The sequence below is a fragment of the Chiloscyllium plagiosum genome, chromosome 24 (genome assembly GCF_004010195.1).
Source record: "Chiloscyllium plagiosum isolate BGI_BamShark_2017 chromosome 24, ASM401019v2, whole genome shotgun sequence".
Lineage (NCBI taxonomy): Eukaryota > Metazoa > Chordata > Chondrichthyes > Orectolobiformes > Hemiscylliidae > Chiloscyllium > Chiloscyllium plagiosum.
Window position 1 is genome coordinate 28221412 of NC_057733.1, and position 22013 is coordinate 28243424.

Sequence of the window (22013 nt, forward strand, 5' to 3'; positions counted from 1 at the left end):
CAGAGGGTGGTACGTGTATGGAATGAGCTGCCAGAGGATGTGGTGGAGACTGGTACAATTGCAACATTTAGGAGGCATCTGGATGGGTATATGAATAGGAAGGGTTTGGAGGGATATGGGCCGGGTGCTGACAGGTGGGACTAGATTTGGTCGGCATGGATGGGTTGGACTGAAGGGTCTGTTTCCATGCTGTACATGTCTATGATTCTATGATGTGGAAGAGAAATTTAAAGAACCCATCGGTAATCCAAGATGGAGAAAGTGAGCACTACAGATGCTGGAGATCAGTCGAAGAGTGTGGTGCTAGAAAAGCACAGCCAGTCTGGCAGCATCTGAGGAGCAGGAGCAGGAGAATTCTGCCTTCATTCCTGATGAAGGGCTTATGCTCTAAACGTCGATTCGCTTGCTTGTCAGATGCTGCCTGGCCGACTGTGCTTTTCCAGCACCACAGTCTTCGACTCTAATCCAAGATGGAGGTCAGGGAAAACTTGTGGCTGTCAGAGCTGCTTCCTTTTTGAGGTATTTTAGGTGTTGGAAGTGATTTCCTCGAATCCTAGGAACAGCAATTACTATTTTACATGCTGTTGCATTGTTTTGGAACTTTGAGGGGAAAAGATCAAAACAACAGCACTTTAATAAAGAGGAAGACAAAGACAGGGACCACATGGTCAGAGAATGAAACCTACCTTGCTGTCTTACACAGCAGTGAATCTGTACAGTTACTGCCTTTGCTGTTTGAGATCATGTATCTCTGGACATCAGAGTGCATCTCGGAAAAATTAACAAACAGCAAAATTCACAGTGCAGAAACTTGTGTGGGAGAGGTCACAGAACAGGAGCAGATAAGTGTATAGTTTTTAAGTGTAACGTTGCTGTAAATCTACAACAGTGAGTAGACTGGGTTCTTTCTTGATTATATGCTTCATTGATATCTGTCTCTTGATTAAATTTTTAAAATATGAACCATAAGTATGAGGTTCACCTGGAGCAGTGTTTCTTTTAAGAACAATAAGACAGTGTTATTTTCTGATCTGAGATTGTGAAAAAGCAAAGGCCTTTAGTAGAGTGATGTGCTCTTCCTGTTGGTCATGGGAGTTTAGGGAGAGTTTCCATGTTACTGATGATTATGTCTGCAGGAAGTGTCTTTGGTTGCAAATCCTATCATGTTGCATAGATCGGTAGGAGTGGCAGTTGGAGGCAATGAGAAATTTACAGGAGCTAGGGAGTGTGATGGATGGTAGTTATAGCAAGGGAGAAAAACCACAGATACAGTCAGGTAGATGGGTTAACTCCAGGAAAGGGAGGAAAGTGAGACAACTCATGCAGGAGTGTCCAGTGGCTATCCCCATATCAAACAAGTATGCGGTTTTGAAAGATGTAGGGAGTGATGGACTGTTAGGGGAATGTAGCATGAACAGCCAAGTTTCTGGCACAGAAAATGGCTTGAATGTCATGAGGGGTATGGCAGGTTCCAAGCGATCGACTATAGTAGGGGACTCTCTAGTCAGAGGCACAAACAGCATTTTCTGTGGCTGGCAGTGAAAAAATCAGAAAGGTGTTTTGTCTCCTTGGTGCCAGGATCAAGAATATCTCACAGAGGGTGCAGAATGTTCTCAAAGGGGAGAGGAACCAGTAGGAGGTTGTTGTTCACATTGGAACTGACAAATAGGAAAGGAAAAGGATGAGATTCTGAAGGGAGAACAAAAAAAACTTGGACAGGAATTTAAAAAGGTCTTCAAGGGGTAGTAATATCTGGATTACTCCCTATGCTATGAGCCAGTGAGGGTAGGAATGGGAGGATAGAGAAGATAACTGCATGGCTAAGGAGCTGGTGCAGAGGAGAAGGGTTCGTATTTTTGGATCATTGTAATCTCTTCTGTCGTAGAAGTAACCTGAATTGGAAGGGGTCTAATATACTGGCCAGGAGCTTTGCTCGAGCTGGTCGGGAGGATTTATACTTGTAAAGTGGTGGTGGCGGGGGTGGGGGAGAAGAGGTGATGGGAAATAGTGTGGAAAGAGATAAAATTTAGACTGGCAGAGCTGGGAAAAGGAGCAAGTCAAACAGTCAGGGCAGGCAGGAACAAAGCAGAGAACAAGGAAGGACTGATAAAGTAAACCACATTTATTTTAATGCAAGAAGTCTAACAGGGAAGGCAGATGAATTCAGGGCATGGTTTGTAACATGGAACTGGGATATCATAGCAATTACAGAGACTTGGCTCAGGGGTGGACAGGACTGGCAACTTAATGATCCAAGATACAAATGCCATAGGAAGGATAGAAAGGGGGTTAAGAGAGGAGGGGGAGTGGCATTTTAAAGAAGGGATTGCATTACTGCTATACTTAGGGACGATGTTCCTGGGAATACAGCCAGGGAAGTTATTTGGGTGGAACTGAGAAAGAAAGGGATGATCACCTTATTGGGATTGTATTATAGACCCCCTAATGGTGAGTGGGAAATTGAGAAACAAATTTGTAAGGAGATCTCAGTTATCTGTAAGAACAATAGGGTGGTTATGGTACAGGATTGTAACTTCGCAAACATAGACTGGGACTGCTATAGTGTTAAGGGTTTAGACGGAGAGGAATTTGTTAAGTGTGTACAAGAAAGTTTTCTGATTCAGTATGTGGATGTGCAAAACTTGACCTACTCTTGGGAAATAAGGCAGAGCAGGTAACTGAGGTATCAGTGGGGGAGCACTTTGGAGCCAGCGAACATAATCCGATTAGTTTTAAAATAGTGATAGAAAAGGATGGACCGGATCTAAACGTTGACGTTTTAAATTGGAGAAAGGCAAATTTTGATGGTGTTAGGCAAGAGCTTTCAAAAGCTGATTGGGGGCAGATGTTCACAGCTAAAGGTGCGGCTGGAAAAAGGGAAGCCTTCAAAAATGAGATAAACGAGAATCCAGAGACAGTATATCCCTGATAGGGTGAAAGGCAAGGTTGGTAGGTGTAGGGAATGCTGGATGATTGGAGAAGTTGAAGTTTTCATTGAGAAAAAGAAGGAAGCATATGTCAGGTATAGACAGGAGCGATCGAGTGAATCCTTAGAAGAGTATAAAGGCAGTAGGAGTATATTTAAGAGGGAAATCAGGAAATCAGCAAGCCATGGGAAGGGTTCTGTACGCAATCAGGTCCCAGACCTTCCCGTGGCTTGCCACATCAACACACAATCCTGCTCCCATGCCCACATGGCTGTCCTTGGCCTGCTGCAATGTTCCAGTGAAGCTCAACGCAAACTGGAGGAACAGCATCTCATCTTCCGACTAGGCACGTTACAGCCTGCCGGTCTCAACACTGAATTCAACAACTTCAGGTGATTATCCCATCTCGACCCCTCTGTTTCATTCTGCTCCGTAATTTCCTCTCTGCCTCCCCCTTTGCTACCCTTCTCCCTGTTTTCCATCTTGCCTCTGCTTCACCCATCCCCCAACCCCACATATTTTGTCACATAGCACTGGCTTCAGCCTTGGTCATTCACGGCTCCTAATCTCCCTACGTACTGTCATTATCACCTCTTTATTGCTACTTTTGCTTCTGGAGCCATGACTCACCTTCTCTCAGCCTCGTATAAAATACCTCCCTATTTCTCCCTTTTTTTAAGCTTTGACAAAGGGTCAGTTAGACTTGAAACATCAGCTCTTTTCTCTCCTTACAGATGCTGTCAGACCTGCTGAGATTTTCCCTCTTCACAACCTATTGTTTTTAGCCAAAATGAGAACAGATGTGGAACATTGACGTAATCCAATAATTACTAACATGTTTAAAGCATGGGGGCAATGTGGCAGATGGAGGGTAACATGTCTGAAACTTTCTTACTCCCATAGTTGGCATGCTGGGTTTCTGGTCAAGGACAATGGATCCCGGGTTTTAACTTTGGGCAGACAGGGGAGTCTCTTGTTTGGGTGATCGGTTTGAGGGTGAAACATTGATGTCATTTGATCAGATAGCTTGGAAAATATGGATTGTTGCGTAGGGACCTCTTCAGTTTCTTTCAGATTAGAGATTTTATGCAAAAGACGACCACATTCTTGATTGAGTGTTATAGATGTGATACGGAAAAGAGGGTGCTTCAGGCTAAGAGAGAGTACTCACTGAAAGAGTACTATCATTTGTTAAAGGGGGGAGTTCCTTGGGTGACATCAAGTGTCTACATGGGGTCTGGGAGAAAGAGTTAGGAGTTGAGATCACTTTGAAAACATGGGAGGACATTTATGAGACTGAGGGGAAGATTTTGATATGTAACAGGACCCGTGCTATGCAGTTAAAGGTTCTTCATAGGGCTGATCTGGCCCCAGATCGTCTTGCAAAATTTAAGCAGGAAGCATCTTCAGTGTGCCCCAAATGCAAATGTACCCTCACTCATTGTCTGTGGTCCGTGCAGATCGGAGAGCTGTGGCAGGAGTAATAGAGAGAATCTTAGGGACCAAAGTCAATCAAGGTGGACCCAATCTCTTTGCTCCTGGGTTTGCCAAATTTATCTCCCTTAGATGTACTTAGGAAAAACTTTTTAACATTCTTACTTTTTGTGTGAAGAAAAACATTCTGATGTGTTGAGTGTCTGAGAACCCCTCCAGGTGTATTAGGGTTTCTTACAAATATGGTGTGCCAGAAAATGGACAACTTTTACAAGACATGGCAGCCCTTGGAGGCAGATCTGTCCACCATTTTGATTTGGGCTTTTGTTGAGCCATGATGATTTGGCCTGATCAACTTATTGCCATGAGAGGAAGAATTTTGAACAAATGTTGATTTAATAATTGATGCTCTTGAAGGTTGAGAGCTATGGTCTTGTTGCGCTGAGTGGTGTTACTTATTTGTTTATTGATTTGTAATAAGTGTAGCGTTGATTTCTTTTATAGAGTTGGTTTGTTGTTTATTGCTGTTTTTGATGTTAGGTAGCTATATTTTCTTATTTTTGTAACTTTCTAATTTTGTAAAGAAAGATATTTCAATAAAAATATTTCTTTTACAAAAAAAAAGAGGGAAATCAGGAGGGCAAAAAGGAGATACGAGATATTTGCCAAAGCTAAGGAAAATCCAAAAGGGATTTATAAATACACTAAGGACAAAAGGATAACAAGAGAGAGAGAATGGGCTGCCTTGCTGATCTCTGATGGGCCCTATGTGTGGAACTGCAGGAGATGGGGGAGATATTAAATGAGTACTTTGCACCAGTGTTTAGTGTGGACATAGAAGTTGTAGAATGTGGGGAAATAGATGGTGACATTTTAAAAAATGCCCATATTACAGAGGAGGTTGTGCTGGATGTCATAAAATGTATAAAAGGTGGATAACTCCCCAGGACCCGAACAGGTGTACCCGAGAACTCTGTGAGAAGCTAGGGAAGTGATTGCTGAGCCCCTTGCTGAAATATTTGTGTCACCAATAGTCACAGGTGAAGTTCTGCAAGACTGGAGGTTGGCTCACATGGTGCCACTATTTAAAAAAGATGGTAAGGAAAAGCCAAGAAATTGTAAACTGGTGAGTCTGACATTGGTTGTGGGCAAGTTGTTGGAGGGAATCCTGAGGGACAGGATTCACATGTATTTGGAAAGGCAAGGATTGATTAGAGATAGTCAACATGGCTTTTTGCGTGGAAAAACATGTCTCATTAAACTGACTGATGTTTTTGAAGAAGTAACAAAGAGAATTGATGACGGCAGAGTGGTGGACATGATCTATGGGGACTTGAGTAAGGCGTTCAACAAGGTTCTTCATGGGAGACTGGTTAGCAAGGTTAGATCTCATAGAATACAGGGAAAACTAGCCATTTGGATAGAGAACGGGCTCAAAGATAGAGGGCAAAAGATGGTGGTGGAGGGTTGCTTTTCAGACTGGAGGCCTGTGACCAGTGGTTGGCCACGAGGATAAATGCTTTTTGTCATTCATGTAAATTATTTGGATGTGGTCATAGGAGGCATAGTTACTAAGTTTGCAGATGACACCAAAACTGGAGATGCAATGGACAGCGAAGAAGGTTACCTCAGAGTACAATGGGATCAGATAGGCCAATTGGCTGAGGAGTGGCACATGGCATTTAATTTAGATAAATGTGAGGTGCTGCACTTTGGAAAAGCAAATCAGAGCAGGACTAATACACTTAATGGCAAGGTCCTGGGGAGTGCTGCTGAACAAAGACACCTTGGAGTGCATGTTCATAGTTCTTTGAAAGTGGAGTCCACGTAGATAGGATCATGAAGGTGGTGTTTGGTATGCTTTCCTTTACTGGTCAGAGCATTGAGTATAGGAGTTGGGAGGTCATGTTGCAGCTGTACAGGACATTGGTTATGCCACTTTTGGAATATTGTGTGCAATCCTATTGGAAGGATGTTGTGAAACTTGAAAGGGTCCAGAAAAATATTTACAAGTATGTTACCAGGGTTAGAGGATTTGAGCTACCAGGAGAGGCTGAACAGGCTGGTGCTGAGGGGTGATCTTATAGAGGTTTATAAGATCATGAGGGGCGCGGGTAGGATAAATAAGCAGGGCCTTTTCCCTGGGGGGGGCGTCCAGAACGAGATGGCATAGGTTAAGGGTGAGAGGGGGAAAATTTTAAAAGGGACCTAAAGGGCAACATTTTCACGCAGAGGGTGTACGTGTATGGAATGAGCTCCCAGAGGAAATGAAGGAGGTTGATATAATTGCAGTATTTAAAAGGCATCTGGGTGGGTATATGAATAGGAAGGGTTTGGAGGGATATGGGCCAAGTGCTGGCAAATGGATCTAGATTAGGTTAGGCTATCTGGTTGGCGTGGACGAGTTGGACCAAAGAGTTTGTTTCCATGCTGTACATCTCTATGACTCTATGTTAAGAAATAATGAATAGTATTAGCAATTTGCTTAAGGGTCTCAAAGAGATATTAACTGAAAAAAAGTATTTTCTGAACGCAGAAATTTGCTGGCAAGAAACCGATACATCCATACAAACAAGGAAATTTAAATTGAGAAAGGATGATTGCTCATTAAAGATAGTATCTATAAACTTGTTGCTGAAAATAAAATGAACAAATCTTTGTATCGTGAATGACAGATTTTTTTTTTCTCTTGTTTGTGCAATTTTTTTCTGTTATTTTGTTAAACATACATTGGCAATCTCTTGTGAATACATTCAATGACTGACCACCATAATAAACAAAGAGCAAAAATAAAACTCAAGGCATATCAAGCCAAGTCTTACTCTGAAATCTGACTAGTTGAATATTATCATCAGATTGGATTATAACAATTTTTGACTCTGAAAATGGCCCTTCTCAATTGAGAATAATAGTGCAATTTTTGAATCATTTTGTTAAAACATCATAGTGAAATGGTGTCAGAACTCAATAAGAGAATGGAAGGATGTATTCCTCAATGCACATTGGGATGGGACCATTCACCACAGCAGATTTGCCGCCGACGATTAACCACAGCCCTTTGACCACTGAGGCCGCTTAGCCACCGCCCACTGGCCACTAAAGATGATTTGCCACCGCAAGTAAGTCGTATATTGTGAAAATTGGTAGCATATAAAATTGTCATTATATTGGTTAAGGTAGTGTTTGCATTGTTTCAGTAACAATTTATTTTTGTTACAGGAGAATTTTTTTTAAGCTTGTATTTTTGGAACAGGAATTTTTAGTATGGAAACAGAAATTATTAGTAAACGTGGAAATAAGAAGTTTTACCACAATGGTTTTAATATATTTTTGATAAAGTATCCAAGAGTGATTCAAGTATTAAGTTTTGGCGATGTGAACAAAGGGGGCGATGTAATGGACGGATCCACACCAAGAGTGGCACTGTGATAAAAACAATTAATGGACACACACATTCTCCTTCCGCAGCAAGTGTCCAAGTTGCGAAAATGAAAACAAGTTTAAAACGTTGTGCAGAAGAATCGCAGGAAGTACCTCGTGTTCTTATTAACGAATGTGTAGCTGATGTCCCTCAGTCAGTCCTAGCATCTTTACCGACGACAAGCAGCATGAAGAAAATAATTTGACGAAAAAGGAATGATATTAATTTAGCACCACCAAACCCTACTGATCTTCAGCATTTGGTGATTCCAATTAGATACAAAGTATATAAGCTGGATAACAGAGCAGAAGAAAAATTTCTTTTGGCAGATAGGTCAAGAAAGTAATTGTATAATCATATTTGGTAGGGAATCTTGGATACATCATTTAGCAGAATCGACGTGGTTTGTGGATGGTACGGCTTTTGTGCCACTTACTGACCTTGATAAGTAGAAGCACTCGCATATTTTTTTGCCTCAAGAACTACAACCAAATAAAAGTTGATATATTACTTCGTCTATAATGTTTTATGATTTAACAGCAAATTAAATTTTGATTTCATTACATATTGTGGAAGTGACAATAGCAGCATCTCAAAGGCTCAAATGAAAAAAAATTATGGCAATTTTCTAGAAGATACAATTCACTGACGTTTTACCATTGTGCATTACTGTAAAAAGGCAATCGTATTCCTTACTTCTAAGGAATTTTCAAGGATACACAGCAAAATAGTAGTAAATAGTCTGTAGGTATAGTGAAACAGGAGTTATCTTGCAATACCTGGTTGCCAGGAGGGCAGTAATTGGTTTCATTGTGTTGGTAACCATCATTGCAGGAACCATCAAGGCAGTGGTCGGATTGTGTTGAGATCTGGCAATTATCAGATGGCACTGAGATGCCAGAAAACAAGGAGGTCGTTACTTGGTTTAATATCATTTAAAATGTCTACTATGAAATCTGGAAGAATTGGAAGAGAGATTGTTTTATGACTGGGGTGGGGAACCTGCGACCTTCTAGGCCAATGTGTGTGGCCTTTTGAATGAATCCAAATTTTGCAGAACAAATCTTTTATTTTCTATTAATATGTTTTTTTCATCCTTTATTTTTATTTTAGTCTTAAAATGAATGTATTTAAAATACCAGAGAGTAAAAGAAAATTCAATGACATAATCCTCACAGACTGACCGCCACAATTAAAAAATTGGTAAGTCATAAGAGCTATTTCGACACCTGCAGGGACAGGTGTTACCAGAAATTTTATCTTTGCGAGAACAGATAATTAAATTTTATGAAGAACAGAGTCAGCAATGCGAATTTGTGCAAGAAGATTTCTATAGAAATGCTGCATTTCTGTGTGATATCATGTCAAAGCAAAATGACTTGAATATTTCTTTGCAAGTTAAAACTAGGTCTATATATATGTGGCAAAAAAAAATCCAAGCATTTCAAAAAAAGCTATCTTTTTTCAAAACTCTTCTTCTTCAAAAAGGAAATTTCGGATGAACATTATCCCCAGTGAGCAAAGGTCATTGATGAACAGGAGAATTCTTGCGAATTATTTGAAGAATACGCAGCTGTTATAGACTTATTAATTGGAGAATACAATGAAAGGTTCTCTGACTTTGAGAACATGTCATCACACTCAAAGTAGCATTTCAACTTCATTGAGTTGATGCCTCCAAGGCTCCGAAAGAACTACAGATAGAATTGATTGAGCCTCAGAAGATGACATTTTAAAGTCCTTATTTGACGCTAAGAAAGATCCGATTGAAATATGATAAAATGCAATAGAATACCCATGCCTTCGGCGACATGCACGAAAAATGCTTTCTTGCTCTTCAACCACTTATTGCTGTGAATCTACATTCTCCTACTTAACCAAAATCAAGACGCTGAATATCCATCTAGAGGATCAGCTAAAACTACAGACCTCCACGCTGCAACCAAATATTCAAATGCTTTCCTACAAAACGCAGTCACAACAAAGTCATTAAAAGGTTAGTTAACTTTAGAATTAACATTTTTTTTCTTATTTTTAGTTAGTTAGTACATAGTAGTTAGATTTTTACAAAATAATGTGAATTTTGAAGATTTGAATGCGGCCTTATTAGATTACAACTAACATAATGCAGCCTTCCAAAATGAAAAGGTTCCCCACCTCTGTTTTATGAGATATGAGAATAACAAAAGAGAGTGTGACAGAGTGAGAGCAATGAGACTCATGCCTCAGTTGTCTGCGATCAATGGAAAGAATTAGAGAGAAGTCAGAGGACAGTATCCTAAACTCAAATATAGCTGGTAAAGTGGAGGGAAGAAAACTTTGGAATAAATCTCTACTGGAATATTTAGAGAGATTCGGCTCCACATGCCCTGGGAAATTGTGGAGATTGTTTACCCTTCTCAATCTATTGAAGTGTATTTGGGGAGGGAAGATGAAATCTGGCCATCTTACAGCAAAAGAGAGATGGGAAATTTATGAAATAGTTTTCACTTTCCCAATAAGATTTCCAGTATAGGGAAGTGAGTTTCAGTGCAGAGGTGACAAGTACTTCTTAATTTTTGAAAGCCCATAATTTGTTTTTATTCATAATGAGGGTATTATGATGATGCCAGCATTTATTGCCCATCCCTAATTGCCCAGAGGACAGCTAAGAGTCAACCACATGGATACGGGTCTGGAGTCACATTCAATTAAAGATGGCAGTTTCCTTCCCAAAAAGGACATTAGTGAACCAGATGGGTTTTTCCAACAATCAACAATGATTTTGTCATCACTATTAGATTCTCAATTCCAGTTTTTTCTACGGAATTCAAATTCCATCATCCGCCACTTTAGGATTCGAACTCAGGTCCCCAGAACATTACCTGGGTCTCTGGATTAACAGTCCAGCCAAAATACCATTTCCGTTGTCTTCCCTGTTATGTCAGGCATATTAGTAGTTATTTACACTACAAAAGTTTGTCTATATATGAACTTGATAAGGTCTAAGGTCAAGAAAAATCCTAAAAAAAATGTAAATCTTCTTTTCTTTTCCCAACTGGACTATTGAGGATCCACACAGTGCCACCTAGTGGTAGAATGCCTGATGGGGAAATACAATTTGCCAGGGTGTTTTATATAGATTATGAGAAGTACCTTTATAAGGATTGTGACAGAGGCATGTTGTTGTAAAAGGTGAGATGCAGAACTGTAAAAGGCAGGGTCTATGGAAACATTCCAAATGTCGTTTTCAATATTTGTTTTTAATATTTAAGATTTACACATTTTAATCACCTACATTTTTAAATTACACGTTCTCCACAACATTAAGATCACCACTGTAAACTCCTTTCAGTATCCTCAAGATTTCACATGAAAAGGATTAATCAAGCCTGTGACTGCAACATTCTAAAACTCCAATATGCTACATCACTGATTGGTATGCCTCAGAGAGGTCTGTAATTCTTAATATTGCAAGCTTCAAAATTGACCTTAAATGTGAGACAGGAATCTATTCCATAAAAAGAAAGAAAATCAGTAAAGGTATAAAAGAAATCCCGGGTTGTTCTCGTGAACGTCATAGAGAAGGTACATTATAGGCGTAGAGACATAATAAACAGAAGCTTTAATAACAATATTGCATTCTTGTTTTTGAAATATTTGCAACAGTTATCATGAACAGTGCAACACAGGAATAACCTAATTGTGAAAGGGCAAACTAGCCAAACTTATCACACAAGAACTTGAATAAATATTAGAACTTGAATAAATATAACCTTTAATAAAAGAAGAATCTCACCATTTTGTTCATCTAGTTCATTTCCAATATCTTGACCCATCTGCTTTTGTCTGGCTATCACTGTGACCAGAGCCTCCAAGCCAGCATCTTGCTCTGAATTTTGAAAAAAGTGCAATAAAGGCAAGTAAATTACCTGATCAAAAAGGAAACTGGCTAAACATTTTATTCACCCAAGATACTGCCAACAATATGTTTTTTTTATGCTTAATCAATGTTATGTATAAAGTCACAATTTCAATCTTCATTCACAGTTGACCCACTACACGTTAAACTATAAAGGCAGTACACATTACAGATTCACCATGTGTCAATAAAACTCCATCTGTAAAAAAAAATGACAACTCATGAAAGACAAGATCCTCTCTCAGCTTTCCATAAGCCCCGAGACAATCACTGTCTTGATTAATTGAGAGGTAGAAAATTAAAACAATATCCAAGCTCTGGTGTGCAACCATCATAAAGCCAATATTTCAAACAGAAACAAAAATATAGTCTACGCTTTATTTTCTTCACAAAACATTGGGGGTTGGGGGGGGGGGTTGGAGGGGGAAGAGAGATCTGACTCAACGTATTTAATGCCCATCCTTAATTACCCTGGAAAAGATGGTGGTGAGCTGCCTTTTTCATTTGCTGCAATTCATGTGGTGTAGGTGTACCTACATTGCTGTTAGGAAGGAGTTTCAGGATTTTGACCCAGTGGCAGTGAATGAATATCAATATGGTTCCAAATCAGGATTGCATGTGCCTTGGAAGGGAATTTGCAGTGTTCCCATATATATAATCTACCCTCTTCCTTCGGGGTAGAGAGTATAGGTTTGGAAGGTGCTGTCAAAGATTGTTTGTTGGTGCTAGCCATTGTTACCGCTCTGTGTTAGTGGTGAAGGGAGTGAACATTGAAGATGATGGGTGGGTGAAAATCAAATAGGCTGTACTGTCTCACAAAATGTCAACCTTCCCAAATGCTGTTACAAGCTCAACTCATGTGGACAAATGGAGAATTTGCGATCACACTCGTGCCTTGTAGATGGTTGGCTGGGCTTTTGGGAGGTGCGTTATTTAATGCAGAATTCCTAATTTCTGACCTGCTGTTGCAGCTACAGAATTCATATGATTGAGCCAGTTCAGTTTCTGCTCAATAGCAGCCCAAGTTGATGTAAATATTTCTGTTATGATAGTGATTTTTTTTTAAAAGCCGAGTATTGGAGACATACTTCTTGTTGTGCAAGCAGAATCACAGAATTGTTACAGCACAGAAGGCAACCATTCAGTATATTGTGTCTTTAAATCTATGCCCTCCGGTTCTTATTCCATTTACAAATGGGAACAACTTCTACCCATCTACTCTATCCAGTCTGCTCACGATTTTGAAAACCTCTAACAAATCACCCCTCAGCCGCCTTCTCTCCAAAGAGAACAGTCCCAACTTCAATCTATCCTCGTAAATGAAGTTTCTCATTCCTGGAACCATTCTTGTAAATTATTTCTGCACTGTTTCCAATGCATTTGTATCTTTCCTATCATGTGGCACCCAGAACTTTACCTGATCCTGCAGCAGAGATTTACCAAGTGCCTTTTACAAGTTCAACATCACCTCCTTGCTCAATGTCCCAATTAATAAACTCAAGGAGATGACCTTTTAGACCTTCTAATCCTCTTCCTTTCCTTCCTTTTTTAAGTTTCCAGAAAAAAGCTATATGCAGCAATATTTAACACCCAGACTTGCCCTTCCTTGAGTAAGGTTTCTATTGCCATAACATCATTTTGCCACAAGTTGAGTCTGAGTCTGTAACTCACCAACGTTATTCACTATACTCTATGAACTTACATACTTTAATGCCTGTTAATTCTATTTTAGACATCATTTCTTTCTCCCTTAGTCCGACTTCAACTATTAGCTTATGCTCATACCAAGGATTTTGCAAACCCTAACATTCACCTCTGTCATTCTCTCATGGTCCTTCGGATCATTTCGCTTAAGTCATAAACTCACTTGGAAATGATGTTTAAACTCACTATTCAACAACGACTTTGACCTTTTCAAAGAACAAATCATCTTCAGATATAAAAGCAAAACCCATTTGTCTCTCGTTTAAAATTCAAATTCCCAAATTATAACAATACAGTTAATGTGTTTTGTGACCTCTAACACTTAAAAGAAAAAGGATAGCAGACGCCTAGGAACATCACCATCTATAATTCCACACCAAGCTAAATGCAAATTACAGTATATAACTGCTCTTTCACTGTCGCTGGATCAAAAAATATGGATCTCTCTACAGCACCGTTGTAATGTCTAAACTAGATGGGCTGCAGCAGTTCAAGAAAGTGGCTCACTGCCATCTTCTGAAGTGTAACCAGCATTAGGCAATAAATACTGACCTTGCCAAAGGTGCCCATTTCCCACAAAATAATTTTAAAAACTTCCATAATTCTCCACATCTCATGTGTTTTGGACTGCATAATAAAAGTTCTCATTGGTGTAGATTTTGGCTGTATCGGCACACTTGCCATTTGATATTAACAGCAGGCTTAAAATTTTCATGTGAAATACAGCTGTCGTAGTTGTTGAAGAAAACTACTTTTGTGCTAAGACTCTTCAAATTTATTCACCATATCATTTTGGGAAATGCTCATATGATTATCTCCTTCAACAATTCTTTCAAAAATGTAAACAACATTTTATAAAAGAGACAAAGTGAACATTTTGACAGAATAAACTTGGTACTAAGGGCTGTCACTAACTGTATGGTTGTGAATTATTGTGTAGTTCTTTTGTATGACATCAGCATTGAATCTGGTGCAATTTGACCAATCAATTTATTACCTGCTCCGCACTGGCATGGTGTCCAAGAATAGTATAGCTCTATACATGCACAGTTAAACAAGTACAGAACTGTACAGTCTCCAACACAATAATATTTCTAATAGTTATTTGGAAATACCATTAATTTCAACAGTACGGCTTTAAACATGGTCCTGCAATGTCCCTGAACACGTTTAATTTTGATGTGTTCAAATTGATTGAGGCTATGCTACAATTGGTACAGAACCAGAACACTGAGGCTACCTTAAATAGTCTTCTACCCAATGCTAAATGATCCAACATGGCATTATGATGTAGTTACACATTATGTTTTGTTATATTTCTGTGCACTATAAATTGCTTATAATGGTCATCACCAGCTCAGTTGTTCCAATCACAGTTGTCTACCTAGATGCAAGACACTTGCACCTTCCAAGTAATTCAATCCAAATGCATTAAGGCTGTGGCATCTAATTGGTCAGTTTCTTAGGAACCATCTGCCACTGAGTACAGAACCAGTACAGTATGTCAATTTCAAGATCTGCAAAAGCTCACCATCATGAATTACTTTATTATTCTTGCAAATGAGTCAAATAGTCTGGAAACTAATTTCCCAAATGGTTTCTTTCAACTCTAATTAGGTTACCCAGATTAGAATAAATCCTAAATCAGCTCTGCTAGTTATTAGCATTTATTCTTTGCACCTCATACAGATTTTGCTTTGTATAGTCACACAGTGGCACGGCTACTAAATGAATTTGGAACTCAAGTCAATTCAAAATATACAAGTTACTGATACAAGTTTGTAGCTCATAATCAATGTGTGGCTCAAAAATATTTATAATGCATGATATCACAATATATTGGCCAAGATGTTACAAGATTAATTTAATAAAAGACAACAAGAAGATCATTGCCTTGTAGTAATCAGTGTTACAACAATAAACACACAAGCATTTAAGCTATAGATTTTATAGAAACCTCAAAATAAGTTCCAAATGAATATCATTTTCTAGCATTAGAGAGCTACAGTAGCTCATAATTTAACTTAAGGTGCACAGTTTATTTTTAAATGTATACAATTCATTACCATGTTCATTTTTATTGTAATTTTTTTGTATTATTTTCACAGAAAGATAATATTAAATTATTTCCCAGCTATCATCTACTAAAAATTCTATAACTGCAAAAATGTCACTTTTCAGGCTGTTGAAATTAATGAGGAAGTTCAAGCTTATAAATATCTATAACATCAACAATACTCAAACATGCAAGAGAGGCCAACATTTTAGAGTTCTTCAAAACAAAACACAAAAAGTAAGAACATGTTTCTTAACAAGGATGAGTTTTACCTTGTATGATCCTCTGTTGTTGATGCTTGATTTCATGAAAATCAAGGTCCTTAGTCTCCTCTGACTCTTCCATTAACCAAGGATTGATAGGACCTGTACCTTGATCTCCACTCATAAGGCTAGACCTGAAAATTACATAAAATTTTAATAAAAACTTCAGTGATCATTTTAACTATGCCTGCAAAAATGAAATGAAAAATCAAAGTTAAGGCATTTTAAATATTTATAATTATTTCCATGCAGAACAAAATGGGCAGCTTCCAACACAGTCAATGTTTTAAGATCTTCCTCACAACTGGAAACAATGTACAAGGTATTTCACTTTCAAATTAAGTATTTGAAATGCAGAAATGTATTGCTCTAAATAAACTTTAGCTCAGGGGATGACAACAATGGGATAGCAAGTTACAAATAAAAAAAAGTTTATAAAGGAAATTGCCTAAATGTTGTGTTTGAGTTTATAAAAGAATATTATTTATAGTTACACAAGAAATCACCTTTATAGCATGCAAGTATACAAGAGACAAAAAGATGAAGTCAAACTGTAAAATATCAAGAAATATGCAAATCATACACAAGGTGGCCAACTGATAGATATAACATATTTTTTATTTCATTGAAGGGATTAAGCTAATATGGTTAAACAATGGAGACCTATTCACTGTTCAATCATGTTAAGAGTTATAACTTACGGAGTAGTCAAAAAATGAATAGAGGGTCAGTGACAAGGTACGGTACACATTGTGGAAAAACACACAAAAGTAAATGTGTTCCAAATTATCCAAAGGATACTGACATTGGTGAACCAAAGGATATTGGTGAACCATCTATATTACTGAGTAATTAATTATCTTTGCGGACACTTAAAATTTATTAAATGCAAAATTGTTAGCGCTTACAAAAAAAATTACACTTTATAGCCGAGCCTAGTAAATTAAATAGTACTTCCAGTAGCTAGTTATATGATAGTGTTTGATATCAATTGAAGAAAAATGTGAAAAATGGCTTCTCAGTGATTCAATTCATCAGAACCTCAAGCAGGTTTAGGTTTAATACTTAAAAGCAGCTGTATATACTGGCAAAATTTGAAAATGAAGTCCATTCATTGGTCAGTGCATAGAGAGTTCAGTCTCCATCAGAGCAAAGAGCTTTTTTCCAAAAACAAACCTTTTTCTATTTTCTGTACTTGCCTGCCCTCTTGACGTTCCAGCAAAAAAACCAAAAGCAAAGCTACACAATGCATAAACAATGAATAATTTAAAATGCAACATTTGCATGGTTCCTTAATCTGCTATACTTTCCCCAAAATCCTAACCATATACTGCCAATTTCAAGTTAAGGAGTTTACATGATAAGGAAAGCAATTAGCAGCAATCTGCATCACTGTCTATTTCTGAACAACCTGTTACAAATCCATCAAAAATAAATGACAAATATCACTTGATAACAGTAATCCTTATGACATGTTTGGTAACTGTTCTACAGTAAACACCATTGTACTTCCTTTTTATGCTCTGATCTTACCACGCTTGCTTTAGTGGTGTAAAGATTAAAGCTTATCCAATTAGCCTCCCACTGATTTTGCCATGTTAATCACTTAAATCGTTGGAATGGTCACAGAGCAGTGGAGTGTGTAGATGATTTCAGAATTTTTTTTGTGATCAGCTTTAACTAATTATAAGGCTTTGAGATTTACTCAAATAGAAAAGACGAGAGGAATGGAATCAGAGAGCTGTGTCGCTGCTTAATAACTAGCAGCTAATCTTGCATGAAGTATTGTTTCACTGCAAATCTTCCCTGAAAAAAAAGCTTTCCAAGTGTCTATGATAACTCAACCGCAGCTTTTTTTCTTACGGAGGCCACACATTAAGATTTACTGTTTCTTTACTAGATATAAGTAAGTAAGGCTGCATCAGGATTTTCTAATCATAAGACAATATTTGGCATAATTGCCAAATGGAATTCAATAGAAAAATGTGCATAGCCAGTTTAAATGAAAATTGCAAACAACAGGTTTTAGAAAGCGGATATAAACTCAGTGAACAGTAGTAAACTGTAAACTTTGAGTCATTTTCATAACAGTTGATACAAAATGTGTGATTAACTGAACAAAACATTCAAACTAAATGAAATATTTGAGTTTTTTGCCAATCTTAATAAGAATGAATTAATCTCCTGAAATTCAATTTATTAGTTTAACTTTTGACAATCTCCAGTCATACATCACATTCAGGGGAAAAACTGCAGATCAGACTTCAAACAAGTGCACTCTGTTTAGCTGACCCAAGTTTGGCTGTGTTTTTCCAGTTGTCTTTTACCACTAAGTTAGTTATACAGCACATTAATTAAACAATTCAACTTATTATAATACAGCATCCTTTGTTGCCAGCTCTGTAACTTCTGGATACTCAATAGTGTTTACTCAATAATAATCTGGAAGGGATCTCGCATTGATTAGACATTACCATAGGTGAACACAATCAACTTCAAGGGGGCAAGGGAATATATGGGCTTAAAAATTAAATATTCCACCAATTCTATTTTTAGAAAAGTAATTTTTCAATAGAGGAGATCTTTACTAATTGTATGCCTATAAGGATATATGGGACTACCCTAGCAAGGCACTATTACAATAATAAGATTAGAGCACATGAATAATTCACTAATGTACCATGAAACTAGCTCAGTAAAAACTATTGAGCAAGTAGTGCGATAGATTAGATCCAGACCTTTCACCTCTGGGGTGTGGGCTCAACTTCAGCCCAGAATGATGGGAAAAGTTGCCTCTCTATGCAAGCATAAGTCTGCAAAATAAGTTTGGAAACTTAATTCAGTCCACAATACACATGCACTTATTTCACAAAACTGTCCAACATTTCAAGTTAATTAGCAAATTCGCATTACACAATGATTGATAAAACACTTCAGTACAGTAGGAGTTGTTCATCTAACTAAGGGACTTGGGTCTATTACAGGGGCAGACTAGCTTTACTCTGCCATCTAACCTGCATTTCACCTGATGTGAGAGTTTTTGATACTACAATTAAATATTGGAAGTAAGTATTTCACTCACATGTGAGCACAAAAATACTTGCAATTAATAGCCAAGAATTTAGAGAAATTCTAATCTGCCAAGAATATAACCTGTTTTCACATAGTTACTGTACAACTAATATTTTAAGTTACTCAAACAAGCCAGTTTACTATACTAAAACATTTTAAACTGCAGAACTGAAACAACTCAGCTGCCACATTGTCACTTTAAGACAGTGGGAAAAGACAAACTGAAACTTCATGACACACAATGGGAGATTTCCCTCACACATGAACTAAAATTAGGATTTAAAGGAATGTTTTAAACAAATCTTTGGAAATCTTGCAAACATGCAGGGTGAAGTATTATGCTTTTTTGTGTACATGGCAATTTATGTTCATTATTTGATTGTAGAGGGAAGTGAAGGTTATAGAGTGGTTTTTGCTAAAAGATGATTGAGAACAGGTCAAACAGAACATTTTTGATTCTGTTCAACTCCATTCACTTAAAGGTTGCTGGAGCCTGCACTCCAAGACTAGCCACCCTCCACACTCTATTTAAGTTCCCTGTCTCTCTCATGATTCTCGCTTTTTTTCAACCACATACCCCTTGCTCCAAGCTGTGTCAGTTAAGCTCCTGCTTTAGATCTGCTCTCACAATGCTCACAATTTCCAAGGCTGCACTCCTCATGTTTCCAAGTCATAGAATTCCCTGTTCCAAGGCTCTTTCTTTCTCCCAGTGATCCTCACATCTACTCTCTCCTCCTTGAATGATGCTCACAATGCTGCATACATTACCTTGTAAAACAAAACGGTGAAGATTTTCAGCAATGAAAATTAAAGTTTAAGCCAAATGATCAGGTTCGGAACACAAGCATTTTTCAATGGAAATAAACTGTATATAAATGGCCACTTTTGTCCCATTGAAGAAAACCCTACTCAGGTTAAAAAGTCTCATTAGCTGACACTAAATTCTATTTAGAAGTGAATTAGCCATCATTGGGAGTGACAGGGAGAGGTTTCCATTAAGGCACAATACTGGAATCAGGCTGGTCAGATCACCAGATTCTCAATGAGAAAGGGCAGTAATTAATCAGAGATCTCAGAAACCAGGAAGGGAAAAGCAATAGATAAAAATTAAATTATTTTGAATTTTTCAATTTTGGAAAAAGTCATTCAAACTAATGAAAGGTGTTTACCCTGTCAGGGCATCTTTTTCTCTTTCTACAGATGGTGCCTGATCTATTGAGTATTTTAAACTTATTCTGTTTGTATTTAATATTTTTGGCATCTGCAGTACTTTGGCTTTCAAATACAAGTGAAATGAAGGTCACTTGCTTCTTCTTTCAATTTATACATGTGTTGCCCCATATTTCTGCACAATCCATTTTCATGGATCTTTATATTGAGTGTCAATTTTTTAATTTATTTACAGGCATTCTTCTGTTGATTAATAGCCTATGAAAATAACAGTGAGGCTGCACAAACTCCATCAACTTTCACTTTAGACTTGGCTTTGAACACAAAAGACAAAGATGTGATCAGTCTCATGAATCTCACGTCTCGGTTTACTGCACACTTACCAATCAACAAGTTAATGCAAGATAATGAGGTTAAATAGTAAACTCTGCGCTTTGCCTCTTTCCAATATGCTAAGTATTATTGGATCAAACCCAACAGTTTACTGTTCCAAATTTGTTGAAATATTTATATCATAGTACTTGGCAAAATGGACAATGGAATATTGAAATCTGTTTGTATAAATAGCTTTTAAAGAAGTTTTATAACCACTTAGCATATATTCAGTACTCTCAGCTTCTGAGTTTGTAGAATTTTGCAGTCAAGCAAAACCACAGCACATCACATTTCTAAAAAAAAAACCATGAAATGTTAGTTTGCCTCAAAGATAGGTTGAGGCAAAAGGTTGTACGGTCAAGCTTCCACTCCATAATTAAGCACATAATGTACTATTAAAATCCTAAACCAGACCTCTCCTAGTTATGTTTTGGTAAGGGACCAGTAACTTTTTTTTTGAAGTAGATACATTTGGGAATTCCAGGTCTTTACAAATAGAATAAAGGCCATTAGATTTCATGGGTTTGTACAATCAGACACCAACTTTACCAAATCAAAAAAGTAAAATAACTTAGAATATCTGTTGCACTCTAATAACCAAAATCAGCAAGTCATGAACAATAAATTATTTAACTTAACTTCAAACAGCAAAAACCAACCCAAGGTTAACATAAATTAACCAACAAACTATGGTTAAGCACAATACCGTGCACATTTAATGGCAAATGTGACCAAGAAAAATCCCATGACTGTCACGGCAAACGACCGATGCACCAGTCATTATACGAGTCATAAAAGTCCTGTTAACATTTGGATCATCCTCCACAGGGATGAGGGCAGAGACGTAGACGTTGTCTGCATGGACTTTAACAAGGCATTCAACATGGTACTAACCCGTCTATCATGCAGAAAAGTTATACCACATGGGATCCAGGGAGAGCTAGCCAATTGGATACAAAATTGGCTTGATGGTAGGAGACAAAGGGTGGTGGTAGAGGGTTGTTTTCTGGACTAGATGCATCTGAGCAGCAGTGTTCTGCAAGGATCAGTACTGGGTTCACAGCTGTTTGTCATTTATATAAATGATTCAAATAAGAATATGGGAAGCACGGTTCGTAAGTTTGCAATTGACACCATAATTGGTAGTATAGAGGACAGCGAAGAAGGTTATTTAAGAGTATGAGGTGATCTTAATCAGCTGCGCCAATGGGCTGAGGATTGGCAGATTTAGAGTTTAATTTAGATAAATGCGGGGTGTTGCATTTTGGTCAGACAAACCAGAGCAAGACTTACACAGTTAATGGGAGGGCCTTGGGGAACAAAGAAACCTAGGGGTTCAGGTACATAGCTGCTTGAAAGTGGCATCACAGGTGGACAGGGTGGTGAGAGTGGTGTGTGGTCCATTTACCTCCCTTGGTCAGAGCACTGAGTATGGGACTTGGGACACATTTTGAGGTTCTCGAGGACATTGGTGAGGCTACTTTTGGGGTACTGAGTGCAGTTCTGGTAGCCGTGCTGTAGGAAGGATGTTATTAAATTGGAAAGGGTACAGAAGAGATTTACAAGGATGTTATCAAGACTGGAGGGTTAGAATTATAAGGAGAAGCTAAATATGCTGAGACTTTTTACCCTGTGGGGTAGGAGTTTGAAGGGTGACCTAAAAGAGGCATAGATAAGGTGAATAGCAAAA

The 22013-nt window shown here is 38.0% G+C and overlaps 1 protein-coding gene across 1 annotated transcript in view; it reads right to left on the bottom strand.

Moving 5' to 3' along the window:
* Positions 1–22013, bottom strand: part of stx8 (syntaxin 8) — a 195281-nt gene that overhangs the window by 153963 nt on the left and 19305 nt on the right. The window contains exons 4-5 of the mRNA XM_043714649.1: positions 15716–15840; positions 11561–11653 (exon numbers count right to left, since the gene is read on the bottom strand). Coding sequence (XP_043570584.1) covers positions 11561–11653; positions 15716–15840 — 218 coding nt within the window. The remainder of the gene's footprint in view (positions 1–11560; positions 11654–15715; positions 15841–22013) is intronic.